The following is a 13,221-nucleotide window of genomic DNA, read 5'->3' as shown; positions in this document are numbered from 1 at the left end:
TCATTCTTTTCATCTTTCAAGTTTGTGAAAAAAAATGTAAAGAAAACTGTGTTTGCTCTTAGTAAAGTTGTTAATGTTTTCATGCCTTGCTAACTAGTTTATGATATAAAGCGTTAAGATAGTGGTATTTCCAAGCACAGGGGCGGGTGCAGAGGATGGATGATAGTATAGCACAGTTTGAACTAACGTTAGTGGCTTCGTCATGCAATTTCCAACTTTGCCTGTAAAAGCAAAACATGTTCAAATATACAAAAGCATAAAGCAAACCTAGCTAGCTAGCTGATATAATCTAACATCTATAATTTCAGCTATCAAAAGTGACACTAACTAGCTAAAGATGAAGCCTGCTAGCATACTTCTATCTGAAATCAAGGGATCATTGTTTCCAAAATGTCTTTTGAATTTCAAGTGGCATCTGCGACTGTCATCACTGTAAACACACATGAAGTCCTAGAATTCAAAGTCTAACAGGCGTAACAAAAATGTGTGTCTGTCTACCACGGTATGCTGTATCATTACTTATATTTGTTAGTAGTTTGTTCTACGCTGAACATTACATCTGAGAAGATTACACTAAACCTTTTTTTTTGTTTTATTCATTGGTGTTTGATTTTGTATCAGAGAGTGTTACAGTCATTTAAATAGCAGGTCAAACACGTCTGACCATGAGGATAATATTGCATTTGTCCCTTTATCCCCTTTGCGGTACTAATGTGGCAGCTCAGCTTAATTAATTATCACCATGCTGGACAATGTGTATGTGGTTGTACTTCTAAAGGGAGAGAGGGTAATGTGGAAAATATGCAGAAAATGTATTTGGGTTGACCGTCTGGCTATTAATAATGATTGTGTTTGGATAAATAGTGCCCTACTTTCAGAATCTGTGGATCTAAATATTCCCAATAGGCTGCCTCCCTCTTGTATTGATTGATTGGTATAGTGTTTAAAGGTCATAGTCATAAAACATCAGGTTGTAATTAACACACTGTGATTTTTAACCAGTGGTTAATGTATGGAGTGTTGACTTTTATAGCTTGTTTCTCAGTGCAGTGTTTGGATTACCACGTGTTATTTGAATTTAAGATTAGGTTCAGAGCAAAGGTAACTTCTGACAAGACAGTGTTCCCTCACCAAACAGGGTCAGGTAAGTCTGCCAGGCCTGTGATACATATCCTCATATAGTGTGTATTTAATCCTGGTTTCCTAGGAATAGATGGACCATTGTGTCTCCGTTTTCCAAACCACTCGCCTCCAAAATACTAAAAACCTGCTTACATTCCATGCAGGGTCACGTGGAGACAAGACAGATGTGATGGTCTGTCTCCTTATGGTTACTTCACTCAGCTTCTTCGCAGATAATTAATTTGGCTGAGGGAATACAATAAACATTTTGAGCTGCTTTTAACCTGATTCAAACTGTCTTGACCTTGAAATGACTAAAAGCCGAGATCCCACTGATGGATGTGACGCTAAGTGCTTCATTTAAATGTGCCTTTTCAGGGTTGTCACCAAATTGTGTTCAATTGCTTTTAGTCATCAAAAACCTTAAAGACTGACCACCACATTTAGTCCCAATTTTCAAAGCTTGTGTTGTCAGGTTCCACTCCCTAAATTTCAAAGAAGGCATTCATTGTGTGGCAACACATTCGCTCTGTTATTACCTTGGGAGTTGAGTCTATTCATATTTCCTCTAAGATTGAAAACACGTGTTTTGGTTTGAGAGGACATTTATCTGAATATCTGGGCTTTCTTTGGCAAAAAGGATGGAATAAACTCACAATTTGTCTCTCTGTGTGCACCAGAAAAAACTCAGAAGAAACTAGTTTGTGTTATGAAGCCAAATACAAAAAAGATTCATAAATTCAACATTAATTTTTAATTTATATACGATTCATTTAATAATCATTTGATACAAATTGAATTTCAGATGTAATAATTTCTGAATTATTAGCTGCCATAGATATTTAATATTATGACCTGACTGTGATCTACAGTCGTAGATGGTCAAGAGTAATGTTAAAAATGAACCAGCAATTTAAAATGTTTCATGATTCATTTGAAAAATTACCACTTTTACTGACTTGCATGGCTCCAATGGCTCAAACCAATTGATCCAGTAGGACAGGATGCGTGACATTAACACCAGATTTACAAATTAGTTGGCTGTAATGTTTATCTGATAATTCTTGGTGTCCTATTCATAAAGATAATTTGTAATCACAAAAACACAAAAAGGTTGTTTTTTATCTGGCTGCACCACCGCTCCACCTTGAGAAGGAAAAATCAACACAAAAGAACCCGATATGAATTGGAAACCACAAACTCAGTAATTAAATCAGAGCGACTAAAATCAAAGGAGGCAAAAGTTCAGGATCTGAATGCAATGAAATGGACCAGTTCCTTAGAACCTACTGACATAGCTCACTTGTGGAGGAGCAAGCCCAGACAGAAAGGGCTGAGTAATGAAGATGGATGCATTCTGTTATCAGGCAGCCACTTACTGGGGCCTGATGTAACCTTAAACACTGAGGATAGCTCAGTTGCACAAAGAAGCTAATTAATGAATAGCAGCCATGAAAGAGGACAAGGCAAGTGTGCATTTGCAGATGAATTCCAGACGCTAATCAAACACTGTTCAAGTGGTTTGGTTTGTCTCCAGAGCAAGGCGATATTTGGCGAGGATTTAAGGCAGTGTTTGCATGCTGGCTTGATGACTGCATGCGTGCTTCAGTGTTTTAATGCATGGGTATAGGCCTGTGTGTGTATTTATATGTTATGTGTGTATATATATTGTGTGGTGTGTGTGTTTATATGGGGGTTTTTTGTACAGTTTTTGTTTTAGTATGATTCAAACAGGTCTGGCATTGTGCTAATTAACAACTGTTTCAGCCAGTTGACGATACAGTCGGCCAATGAGAGATTTGTAAGTGGGATTAAACAATGGTCATCTTCCTCATTACTAGGTACCTAGAGCTTCATCCATAAAAAAAAACTAACATCAGAAAATAACTGCCACAAGCCTGGACACTACCTGCTCAGCACCAAACAGCAGAGAGACACAGTTAGCGACAAGCTGGTGGACATTTAGCAGCAGATATTTCCTTTAGGAATTGGTAGAGACCAAAAACAACAAAAACAAAAACAAAACAGTCGCCAATCAACTTAACAGGTGATAATGGCAGTGTGGTGTTACTAACTTGTTTCCCAACCCAGGTTTAAATGAACCATTTCTAGCAACTGCTCCTGCTGCTGAAAATGCTGTCAGCAGGGCAGATGTGTCACGGTGCCGATTGTTTGGTGCAAAACAAAAACCCTCTCAGAAAGACCTTCAGCTCAGGTTTCAGACTGACTTCAGATTACTTTGTAAAATGAATGTCGTGTGTCTTTTATTAACTCATGACCTTCATGATGAAAGGTAAACTAATTGCTCTGATAACTTTTCAGAGTTGTAAAATCCTGTCTCGGGGAATGACAAACTGTCAATACTTCGGAGTCTGATGTTACCCGAACTGGACTTCCTAGCTTTTGGTCTAAACGCCTGCTGAGAGTCTATGATCATGTTGTACCTATGTGTTTTGAGCTGAATGCTGATGTCATCAGGCTAACATGCTCACAATAACAGTTTTAACATGTTGATGTTTTGCCAATATAATGATTGCCATGGTTACCATCTACGTTTAAGAAATTAGAATGCTAACGTGTGCTAATTTAAATTCATTCTTAAATTAATTTAATGTAAAGTTTTTGGTCATAAACCAAAGTTTGGAGAAAGGGAAATGTTGACTTGGTGACGGCGCTGGATGAACAGTCTGGGGATCGACTCAATGACCAACATTGTCTTTCCTAGAACCACAATGCTAACGTAGCTTCGACCTCCCGTTGTGTTCCTGGCTTTACATCCTTGTTTATGCATCTTAAACTAGAACCATGTTATATGTGGCTGAACAGTACGACCGTGTTACACCATGAGTGCTCACGCTTGCTTATCGTCTCTGTCTCTGTCGTTATCCAGTACCAGCTCCAGTGGAGCTCTCCATGGAGGTCGGTGAGCTTCCAGTGGCAGACGTGGCTTGTGCTGATCACAGTGTTTGTTTTGCTGGGTCTGGTGCCTTACGTCGTTCACTGCATGATGACCGCGTTCACCAGCCCTCCTCCTCCCAGCACCTTTAAAGTGGCGGCGGCCTCCTTTGGTCTGCTAACAGAGATCCTGCTGATCAAGTGAGTGTTTACATTTTTAACTCTGTATTTCTTAAGCTTCATATATGTACTTGTTAGAATTGAAGTACCCTTGGTCTGATCGTTGTATAACACGCCGAACACAGTCTGAATAACGAGTGATTAAAATTATGATTGTATTCCGGGCCTAGCCGTGTTTTCATCTGTCAAGTGCAAACAGTATTTTCCAGTAATATTTCATCCTTTTGTGAGTTTCAAAACAAGAAGCGGTGAGCATCCGTGTCACCCAAATAATCATCTCTGAAAACATTCTGTTGTCCAACCCCCAACACCCCCCCTCACCCCCACCCCTCTTGTTTTCACTTAGTCTTCTTTCCCATTTTGATATTGCTAATTGGAACAATGCCTGCGGTTCTGTAAACCATTAGTAAATGAACAGTCTGTTTTTATTAACATCTAACTTGTAAATAATGAATTAGATTGCTGGCATGGACAATATCTACTATATCTCTGTGATTAGAAAGCAACATGTGAAGAATACTGTAATCAGATTACAAATACAGATTACGTAATCTGTAATTGCCTAACTCATTCAAACTGCACATTACAGAAAAATACTCACCGGATTACCAACGATTATGTTTGAAAAAAGATAATGATGGTCACAACAGCATTTTTGAAAATAAAACCACACTCTTAATGTGATTTTAGTGACGGACCTTTGTCACTCAGTCAATCAGATGAATGCTGGGATGCAGAAGCTCCTCTGCTTTATAAAATTCATTCTAAAATATGATGGTAGTAGTAGAGGTGAAGTAGAAGCAACCCTCCGACCCTTAACTCCTCTTCAGGCCATAGCAAAAGTATCCCTCCATCCTCCAGTATTTGTCTTAACTAAAATAAGAGGCTGTTTGTAATTAACTCAACAAGGCTCGTAACATTTTTTTTTCCCCCCTTTAACTGCTTTTGCGAGGAATGTGGCCAGTGAGCTGGTAATTAATAAATATGGTTGCACTGGTAATGTGCTTCTGCATCATTATGCTATTGAAGCCCTTATCCGCCCTAACAACGAGCTGTAATTTTATGACAGGAAATTGGTTTGTTTACAACACGTTCAGCAGCTTCAGACGAGCTCCATTCTTGGCTGATCTCAGCTGCAGGTATTTGCTCATTGTTTGAGCTGAAAGAGGTTCAACTATGTTGTCATGCTAACACTTATACTGCTAGAATACAGACACTTTGTTAATGTCTATGAATCATTCACAATGATAAACAATAAACAGAAAAATTAATGAATTATTCGTACATACTTGTGTTGTTTTGAAGCCTAACTCGGCCGAACTTTGAGGGTATCTGACTGCACTGAACAGGTTTGCTGTCAGCTGATGTTTACATTATTACTGGTACAGTGGGAAGGTTGGTGGGTGCCCTTATTAGGATCGGTGGGCCTCACAGACTCATGCCCCATGGTGCCTGTGCTGCCTGGGATGTGCCAGCCTCCTGCTGCCCCCTGTCAGGGTGCATCTTAGTCACTCCTCAGCCCCAGGGGGGAAGTCCTTGTAAGACGCAACCCCCCTCATCTCTCACCCACCACACACACCCTGTTCATCTCTGAAACAGGGCTTTAAGACAAAGATAAACAAGTAAACAGTTGGGGCTGACCTTTTTTATTGGGTTGCACCTGTGCTGTGTACTCATGATCATTTACGCTGTCTCTTGATGAAATGGTAACATGCAGTAATGCCTGTCTAATGGAAAGGGGGGGGTTAAAACATTTTGCTACCCTCTCAGTGATTGAGCCTCTGTGTCTCTGTTACCTGTTGTAAGTTACCATGGCTACATCACCTCAGAGACAGGTTTGGTTTGCTGTAAAGCAATTAAACACTGTAGACAGATATTTTTGTCACCAAAATTAGTGATTGCAGGACAGGTCTGAAAAAATATAATGTAATATTGTGGTTGCAAAAGTGTATTTCCAACATAATGAGAATGTATGGTCATTTTGTGAACCAGTGCAATGCTTTTTACCTCTTCTGTTTATTTTAATCCGAACATCAATTTTATACGTTTAAATCACAGGTGTTACAGGTGCTGTGATGGTGACCACTGCATTAGTGAAAAAAGTTGTAGAAATTTTATTTTTGTCTTCAGAAGGAGCTCCGCAAAAGCTGATAAATTACCTCAAGTGATGTCACTTGAGTCAGCGTCGGTTGCGGCTGAAGGAGGCCTCTGTTGCCTCCTCATCTTTGCTGGAGTCTAGAGGCTCTATGCTACATTAGCCGCTACTAGCATAACAAAAATTGTATTGTGGGTAATGCAGTCATCACGTTTGGACAAGAAAGTGTAGAATAAAAAAGACAATATTCCTGCTGCATTCATTTTGATTAGATTTTTTTTTTCTACATAGTTAGTCTGACAATGTTACAGGGGAGCAATGCTAAAGAAGAGGAGTGATCTTTTAAAAGGATAAGGTCACCAGTATTCTATAATGTCAAATCTTATTTAAAGACCAAAACCAAATCTGGATTGATCTTACTAATAGAGCACCAGTTCAAAATCTTTTAAAACACATCAGCCACACCATTACACGGGCTGACAGGTGACTTTATTACCATGGACATACAACAAATGCACTATTTCCTCCTGCTTGAGAAATGTTTACTGAAAACTACAGCTACCAAAACTATTTTAAGAAATTATTTTAATGAAACTAAATTAGGTTTTAAATGAAACTATATATTTGTGACTTGTTTTCAAAGATTTACATCTTCAGTAGGAACCAATGGGCTCGGGGCTGAGTGTCAGACAGAATAGAGGAGTTGTAAAGTACTGAGAGACGGACTATCACAATAAGGAACATATAGAATAATTTCAGATTAACACTGCATGATAATCACTTGTGTTTAGTTTGTCCTGCTATTATAAAGACGTTTTATCATTACATATTGGATGCAGGAATAGAAAAGGGTGCAGTGTAGCTTTAGATTGAAGTGCTAAAAGCCACAAAATGACATAATAGGAGACCCTCTGAATTGTGTTCAGGCTCAACACTGTGTCCTTTGTTCTTCCTCGAGGTCTCCTTACAAACTTCCTTCACATTCATCTTTCTCATTTCCATCTAAGTCTATGCAACTCTTGACTTCCTTTCACAAAAATTTTGAACCCCCAAAAACAATCTGTTTAGCCCTCATCCTCTTTCTGCAGGTCTGTTATTGGACAGATTCACAAAGTCACATGACATTTGTCAGGCTTGAACTGCCTTTCAGAAGGCTGTCACACAATATGCGCCCTCTCCTTCCTTTACTGTCATGGCAAGGAGTCGCGGCGCTGAGACAGTGCCCTGACCATGCAGCTCCGCACTGTGAATTTTTATATGCCATTGCCTGGAGGTTAGAAACTCTCATTATGCCGTGTTAGATTTATTAAAATAGATTATGGAAATGTTAATTAAGTCATTAATTACATTATTTAAGCAGCATTGACAGATAAGGGAGTGTGTATGTGTATGTGTGTGTGTGTGCAAGGGGGGTGTCAAGCTCCCTGGGTGGTTTAAAAGGATGTGATTGGTGACAAGGGACACTGTGGAGATGGCGTCTAACCGCTAGCGCTGACATGATACAAAGTGGCCTACACTGCTCTCTCACCTCACGCTACTGTCTGCAGCAGTTTGCAGAGCTGCCTGAGGACGAGTAGCTCATCGCCCTTTTGCATATATAAGTCTACACAAGGGTACAAATGTGATTTTTTTTTTTTTTTTTTTTTTTTGAAGGAACAACTACACAAACATACGGGTCACAAATTAAAGGAAAAACCTGAAAAATGAGCGGAGAAACAGGATGAGAATGCCCCCATGCATAGGGTACGAGGGGTCAGTGAGTGGTTTAATGGGTATGGAAATGATGTGAATCATATGTTGCGTTCTCTCACAGTCACCAGATCTCAACTTAATGGAACGCTTATGGCAGATTTTTGGACCCACAATCATCTAAACACATAATGAGGGGAAGTAGACCTTCAGAAACTTGTCGAATCAATGCCAAGGAGCAGTGAAGCTGTTCTCGTAGCACGTGCTGCCCAACACCTGACTAAGACACTTGATGCTGGTTTTTCCTTTAATTTGTCAGCCGTCTGTAAGTTGGGAGAATTTGAGGAAAGAGAGAGAACGATAAACACAGTTTGCATTCAGCTTTCCATTTTCCTTTTGTGTGAACATTTGAACAAAGTATTTGCTGTGACATTTGAGCAAAGGCCTCAAACCATATTTCCAGGCGGTTCCAAATGAAAACACAACGGCACAATTGTAAGATGAATTACCCACAAGTTGATACTATGGACTCTCTTATCTGTTGACAGTTTAGTTACCACAAAGCACAAGAAATGTGTTTTCCAATTCTCTGAGAATTGAGCTTTTCTCTTTCCCATCAAACCTATATTAAGGGAGGGAAAATTGCTCTGATCACACTTGATAAGAACAAATGATAGATGTTGTAAACAAGCAGAATGCTTCAATTCTGATCTGAGGCATTGATTTGCCTCAGTAGACAATTACTATGTGGACTGAGGTTACGCATCCAGTCAATCTGGAAGGAGAGGGATTTTTTGTTTGTTTGTTTGCTGTCCAGTGTATTACTTTGTTCCAAACAACGGTTCCCAAAAATGTCAAATTGTTGAATTACAATTTATTATTGAATGTTATAGATGGAAAAGCACATGTGGAAATAATGAGCATCAGCCTGGATTCCTCTGCTCCTCCCTCAGGTTGCCAGGCAGTACTGAAAGGTGTCTGTCTTGATATTAAGTGGCTGCTGATTGAAGAAAATGATACAGTGTGAGAACGTCCGACCACCTCAGAGTCAAGTTATCATGATTAACTCCTACATCAGTCATATGAACCTCATGATGAACTAACTCGAGATTGTTGGTGTGCACCAACATGAAGAATCCCATGATTGCAATTAGACGTCTCCACAGACTAAATATGCACATTTTTATTTCCTATAGCAACTGAGCACATCGTCAGAGAAGCCGTAATGTACCTTCTGTAATTTCTCTATGTTTTTTTTTTTATATATATATATATATATAGTTTTATGATATTGTTTAGTATTTGGTTGTGTTTGGGGTCGATAAAACTTTAAGAGCCTTTGAAACACAATGTATGCACATGCACATTCCCATTAGTTCTTAAACATCGCCCACGACATTATATTAGGTGGAAATTATTAGAGGTTCTTGTAACAGTAATGTACAGCAACAACCTTGTCTCCCATGAATACATTCATATACAGCTAACGTGCATTGAAAAATGGAATGGATTCCACTTTTAGCAATATAACATGAAAATATTTAAATAGAATCCATTTGCAACTTTCCAATACAGAGTGTCTTTCATTATAAATGTTTTTCATTTGTTTTCCGCTCCTACCAACTAAAGCATGGTTAGCAACTAAAATCTGCTCTAACTCAATGCTTTTATATCAACAATGGATGAAGTAAGTGTGTGTAATGTGAGAGATCGTATAGTCACAAAACAGAGAATTATCCCTGAGCTCTGATGTTGCCTCATGGAGCTTTTTAGCGTTTTTCAGCAACTTTTATTTCTTTTTATCCCACCACTCTCATCAGTGTTGTTGAAAAGCTCTTAAAAAAACAAAACAAAAACAAAACCCTCTGTACAGCACCTGTTCATCACAATGAAGAACAAAGACAAAATTAGAGAATATCTAGTGAACATAGTGGAGCATTTAGCAGCGAAAGCCAACTCCAGATACAAAATAGAGCTAAATGGACTTATATTCACCCGGCGGCCAAAAAACATGACTCCAAACAATGCTAATGTTCATCCAGCTACATTTTATTAATTAATGTTGTAGTTTAAAAATGTCACAGTAGTAGAATATGCCCATCAAATGTTCCTTCAGCCCAGTGTGACGCCCTTAAATAGCCCTCCAATACAAATAAAAACATTAAAATTGGATATAAAACAGAGAAAGGTATCTGATCCTCACATTTTAGCACCTTTCAGCTCATTGTTTTGATTTTATGTTTTCAGTGAAAAAGCTCTGCACACATTACTTCATACAGAGTGGAGCATGTAGCAGCTACAGAGCCAGATGTATTTTCATGGTTGGTGGAGACCAAATGGAGTTAAAAGGAGAGTGAATATTGGACTTACATTTGTTGGCAGACCAGAAACTTGACTGTCTAACTTTTTCACCGTATCAGCTCAGTAGGTTTTTATAATATGTTAGGGGTTGTGTTAAACCTTGCTGTGCTGTCCCCAAGCGTCCAAAAATGGTCAATTACTGCAGGTTCAATAGGGGAAGATCATGCTCTTGGTTAAATATTAAAAAAGTCAATGCAGCCCTGAAGCACAAAATTGGATGATTTTACTTTTTTCCAGACAATAGACATGCTTGTGGTTTGTGCTTGTAGTTATGGGCAGATGGACACTCTCTATGCAGATACCAGTGCAGATTTATTTTTATTTTTTTTAGACCCAACCATCAACGCTGACCACCCAAAGGAGAGCCTCACCTCCTCAGATGGACAGGTTGCCAGTGAACTTAATCCAAGCACCAATGATGTTTCTTCTAAAAATGTATCTGGCAAAGCCAATAAGTAATATGTAAATGTTTTTGGTAGGAGACAGTTTTGAATCTAACACATCATTTTATTCTATTGTTGCAGGTCCACATGTAGATAGTGTTTTGAAGTCGACACGAGACTCATTGAGACACACGAAATATGTCCACGTCCTAAATATTTGGAGAGAATTACTAGACTTTACTGGCACATCATATCAGGAGGCTAAGCAGCGCTCCGAATCCAACAGGAGTTTCCCCACATACACTAAAGACTCAGTTAATGGGAGGAGAGGGATTTAATAATGAGATTAGGATTATGTTATTATACTAACAAAGTTATTTGGGATGAAGTGTGAATGCACCTAATTGAACTTGCATGACAGACATATGTGGGATGACGCAGTCAGACTCTGAGTCCCTGAGTCTGTTCTCCCCCAACATTTGTTCTGTGCTGGTGTTTTCTCAGGTGTCTGGCGAGCTACCTCAGCGGACGTTACCGGCGGGCTGAGCAGAGCTCCTTCACCGTCCGGCCCAGGGGCTCTGAGGAGGACAGAACGAGCCCGGGCCGCTGGGAGCGGTCTGAGGCCACTTCAGCGGCAGCAGGTCATGCTTCATCAGCGGCCTCACCCACTCAAGTGGACGCAAGGAACGTGGATGTGTTGAAGAGTGGATTTCTCACCCTTTTCTAAACCACTAGCACAGGGAGTTTACAGAAAAGAGGGCCAGAGAAAATCCTTTGGGTATTAGATGTGTCTAACAGCCATTCAAGACATCACATCAGTTTATCAGTGTGGCATTTATGAGATCTTACACTTTAAAACCTGTTTTTGAGGTGTCAAATATTCTTGTTTTCTTCTCTGTCACACCCTTACACTTTATTCAGTGGATGTATTCTCACATATTGCAAATTGATGATAAGGAAGAGAATGCACGCAGCTTGCATGAGTGTGTTCAGGCTCAGAGAGAGAGAGGAAAAAAAGCCTGAAATCACTCTCTATCCTTAATGATGCCCACACAGAGACAATGGGGCGCCGCTCTGATTAGTGTCACCTGTCCTTGTGCATCTCATCAGCTCCATTATGGCTCCATCTCCCATGCTTCTTCTGCTAATTGAATAGCCTGTGAAGTGGTGACGAGGACGGGGGCGAGAGCAACGTCTGTCCCACTGCTGCTTCAGAAATGAGAGTAAAGCTTCCCAGTGAGACATTAGTTCTTAAAACATAAACCATTATCATACAAATAGAAAAAGTGCCAACAAGTAGCCTTCGTGTTGCATTACCATCATATCATCTATGGGTTATTTTCATATGTAGCATCTTTCAGTTTGCATCTACTGTATGTATTCAGAGAGATGCGATGCCGCACTACACATTTCTTCAGTATATCAGACAGGACGTTCATGTTGGATGTGGCCACAAGACGCTTACTAACATATTTCAGGTATATACTCATATAGTAGCTGCACATAAGAAGTATTGGAAATGATATCGCTAAGGGTTGGAAATGGGAACGTTTGGTTAAAGGATCTGTATTTTTCTGAGTGTCAACAAAATCCATGAGTAGATCAAAATCAACAGTGCGTTAGTCTACCTTCAACACCACCGACTTACCGAACCAGACTGTGGCTCTCAGCCCTCTGGTACTGAGGATGTAAATCTTTAAAAACAATATCGTTTTTTTTTTTTTATTGTTCAAAGGCTCAGTAATTTCCCAGAACAGCTCATTTTTACTAAACACTACTCAAAATAGCATTAAACTGTTTTTTTTCTTGGGGGACTATTTTCAGCTGCGGATTAACACACATTTGGTGCACCAGTGAGTTTTTATATGCAGCAGCAGCATGATGATTGTGGGACTGAGTCAAAATAAACTACTGTGTGAATGTTAATGGTAATGTCAGAAGATAAAGGAACATGTCACCCAGTGGAACATGAATAAGAAACATCAGGCACCGAGCTTGTTAGTAGGAGAACTTTATTGCTTGTTTTGGTCTTTTCATAGAATTTTTTGATCATATAAAAATTGCTCCTCTAAGTAATAATAACATTTTACTTACCAGGTTAATGGCAGAGATAACTCACTGGATTATAGAGTCTATGTAGGGCTTCAGCCTGTTGTTGAAAAGTTTTTGTACTATATGTGAAAACAAATAAAAAGTGAGGCAGGCCTCAATCTGATGTTTACATTGAACCATTTTCAGGTCTCTCTGTATTAAGTCAAAATAAAATAGATATTTTTCATTTCTGCAAAGAAAACCCTGAAATAAAAAAAGCAGTCTTTTATTTTGATTGGATAAACATTGCCAGCTGTGATGCAGGGCTATAGTGTTGGTGCCTCTCCTGCCAGGCAGCAGCTTTGCTGTTATCTGCATGTGCCTGAGGCACAGCTAATGTAAAAAGATCCTCCTCACTCTGCTCTGTTCTGCTAGCAGTGAGATCTGCAGGCTTATCCTGCCCAG

The 13,221-nt window shown here is 39.4% G+C and overlaps 1 protein-coding gene across 1 annotated transcript in view; it reads left to right on the top strand.

Annotated features, from left to right (window-relative positions):
• LOC130171395 (uncharacterized) overlaps positions 1-12,953 on the top strand; it is a 69,172-nt gene extending 56,219 nt beyond the window's left edge. The window contains exons 4-5 of the mRNA XM_056379385.1: positions 4,013-4,218; positions 11,230-12,953. Of these exons, the coding sequence (XP_056235360.1) occupies positions 4,013-4,218; positions 11,230-11,452 (429 nt within the window). The 3' untranslated portion in view covers positions 11,453-12,953. The remainder of the gene's footprint in view (positions 1-4,012; positions 4,219-11,229) is intronic.
• Positions 12,954-13,221: the final 268 nt, after the last annotated feature.

This window comes from Seriola aureovittata, chromosome 6, assembly GCF_021018895.1.
Source record: "Seriola aureovittata isolate HTS-2021-v1 ecotype China chromosome 6, ASM2101889v1, whole genome shotgun sequence".
NCBI lineage: Eukaryota > Metazoa > Chordata > Actinopteri > Carangiformes > Carangidae > Seriola > Seriola aureovittata.
Note: the sequence above shows the minus strand (reverse complement) of the source record. Positions and strands in the feature narration are given on the sequence as shown.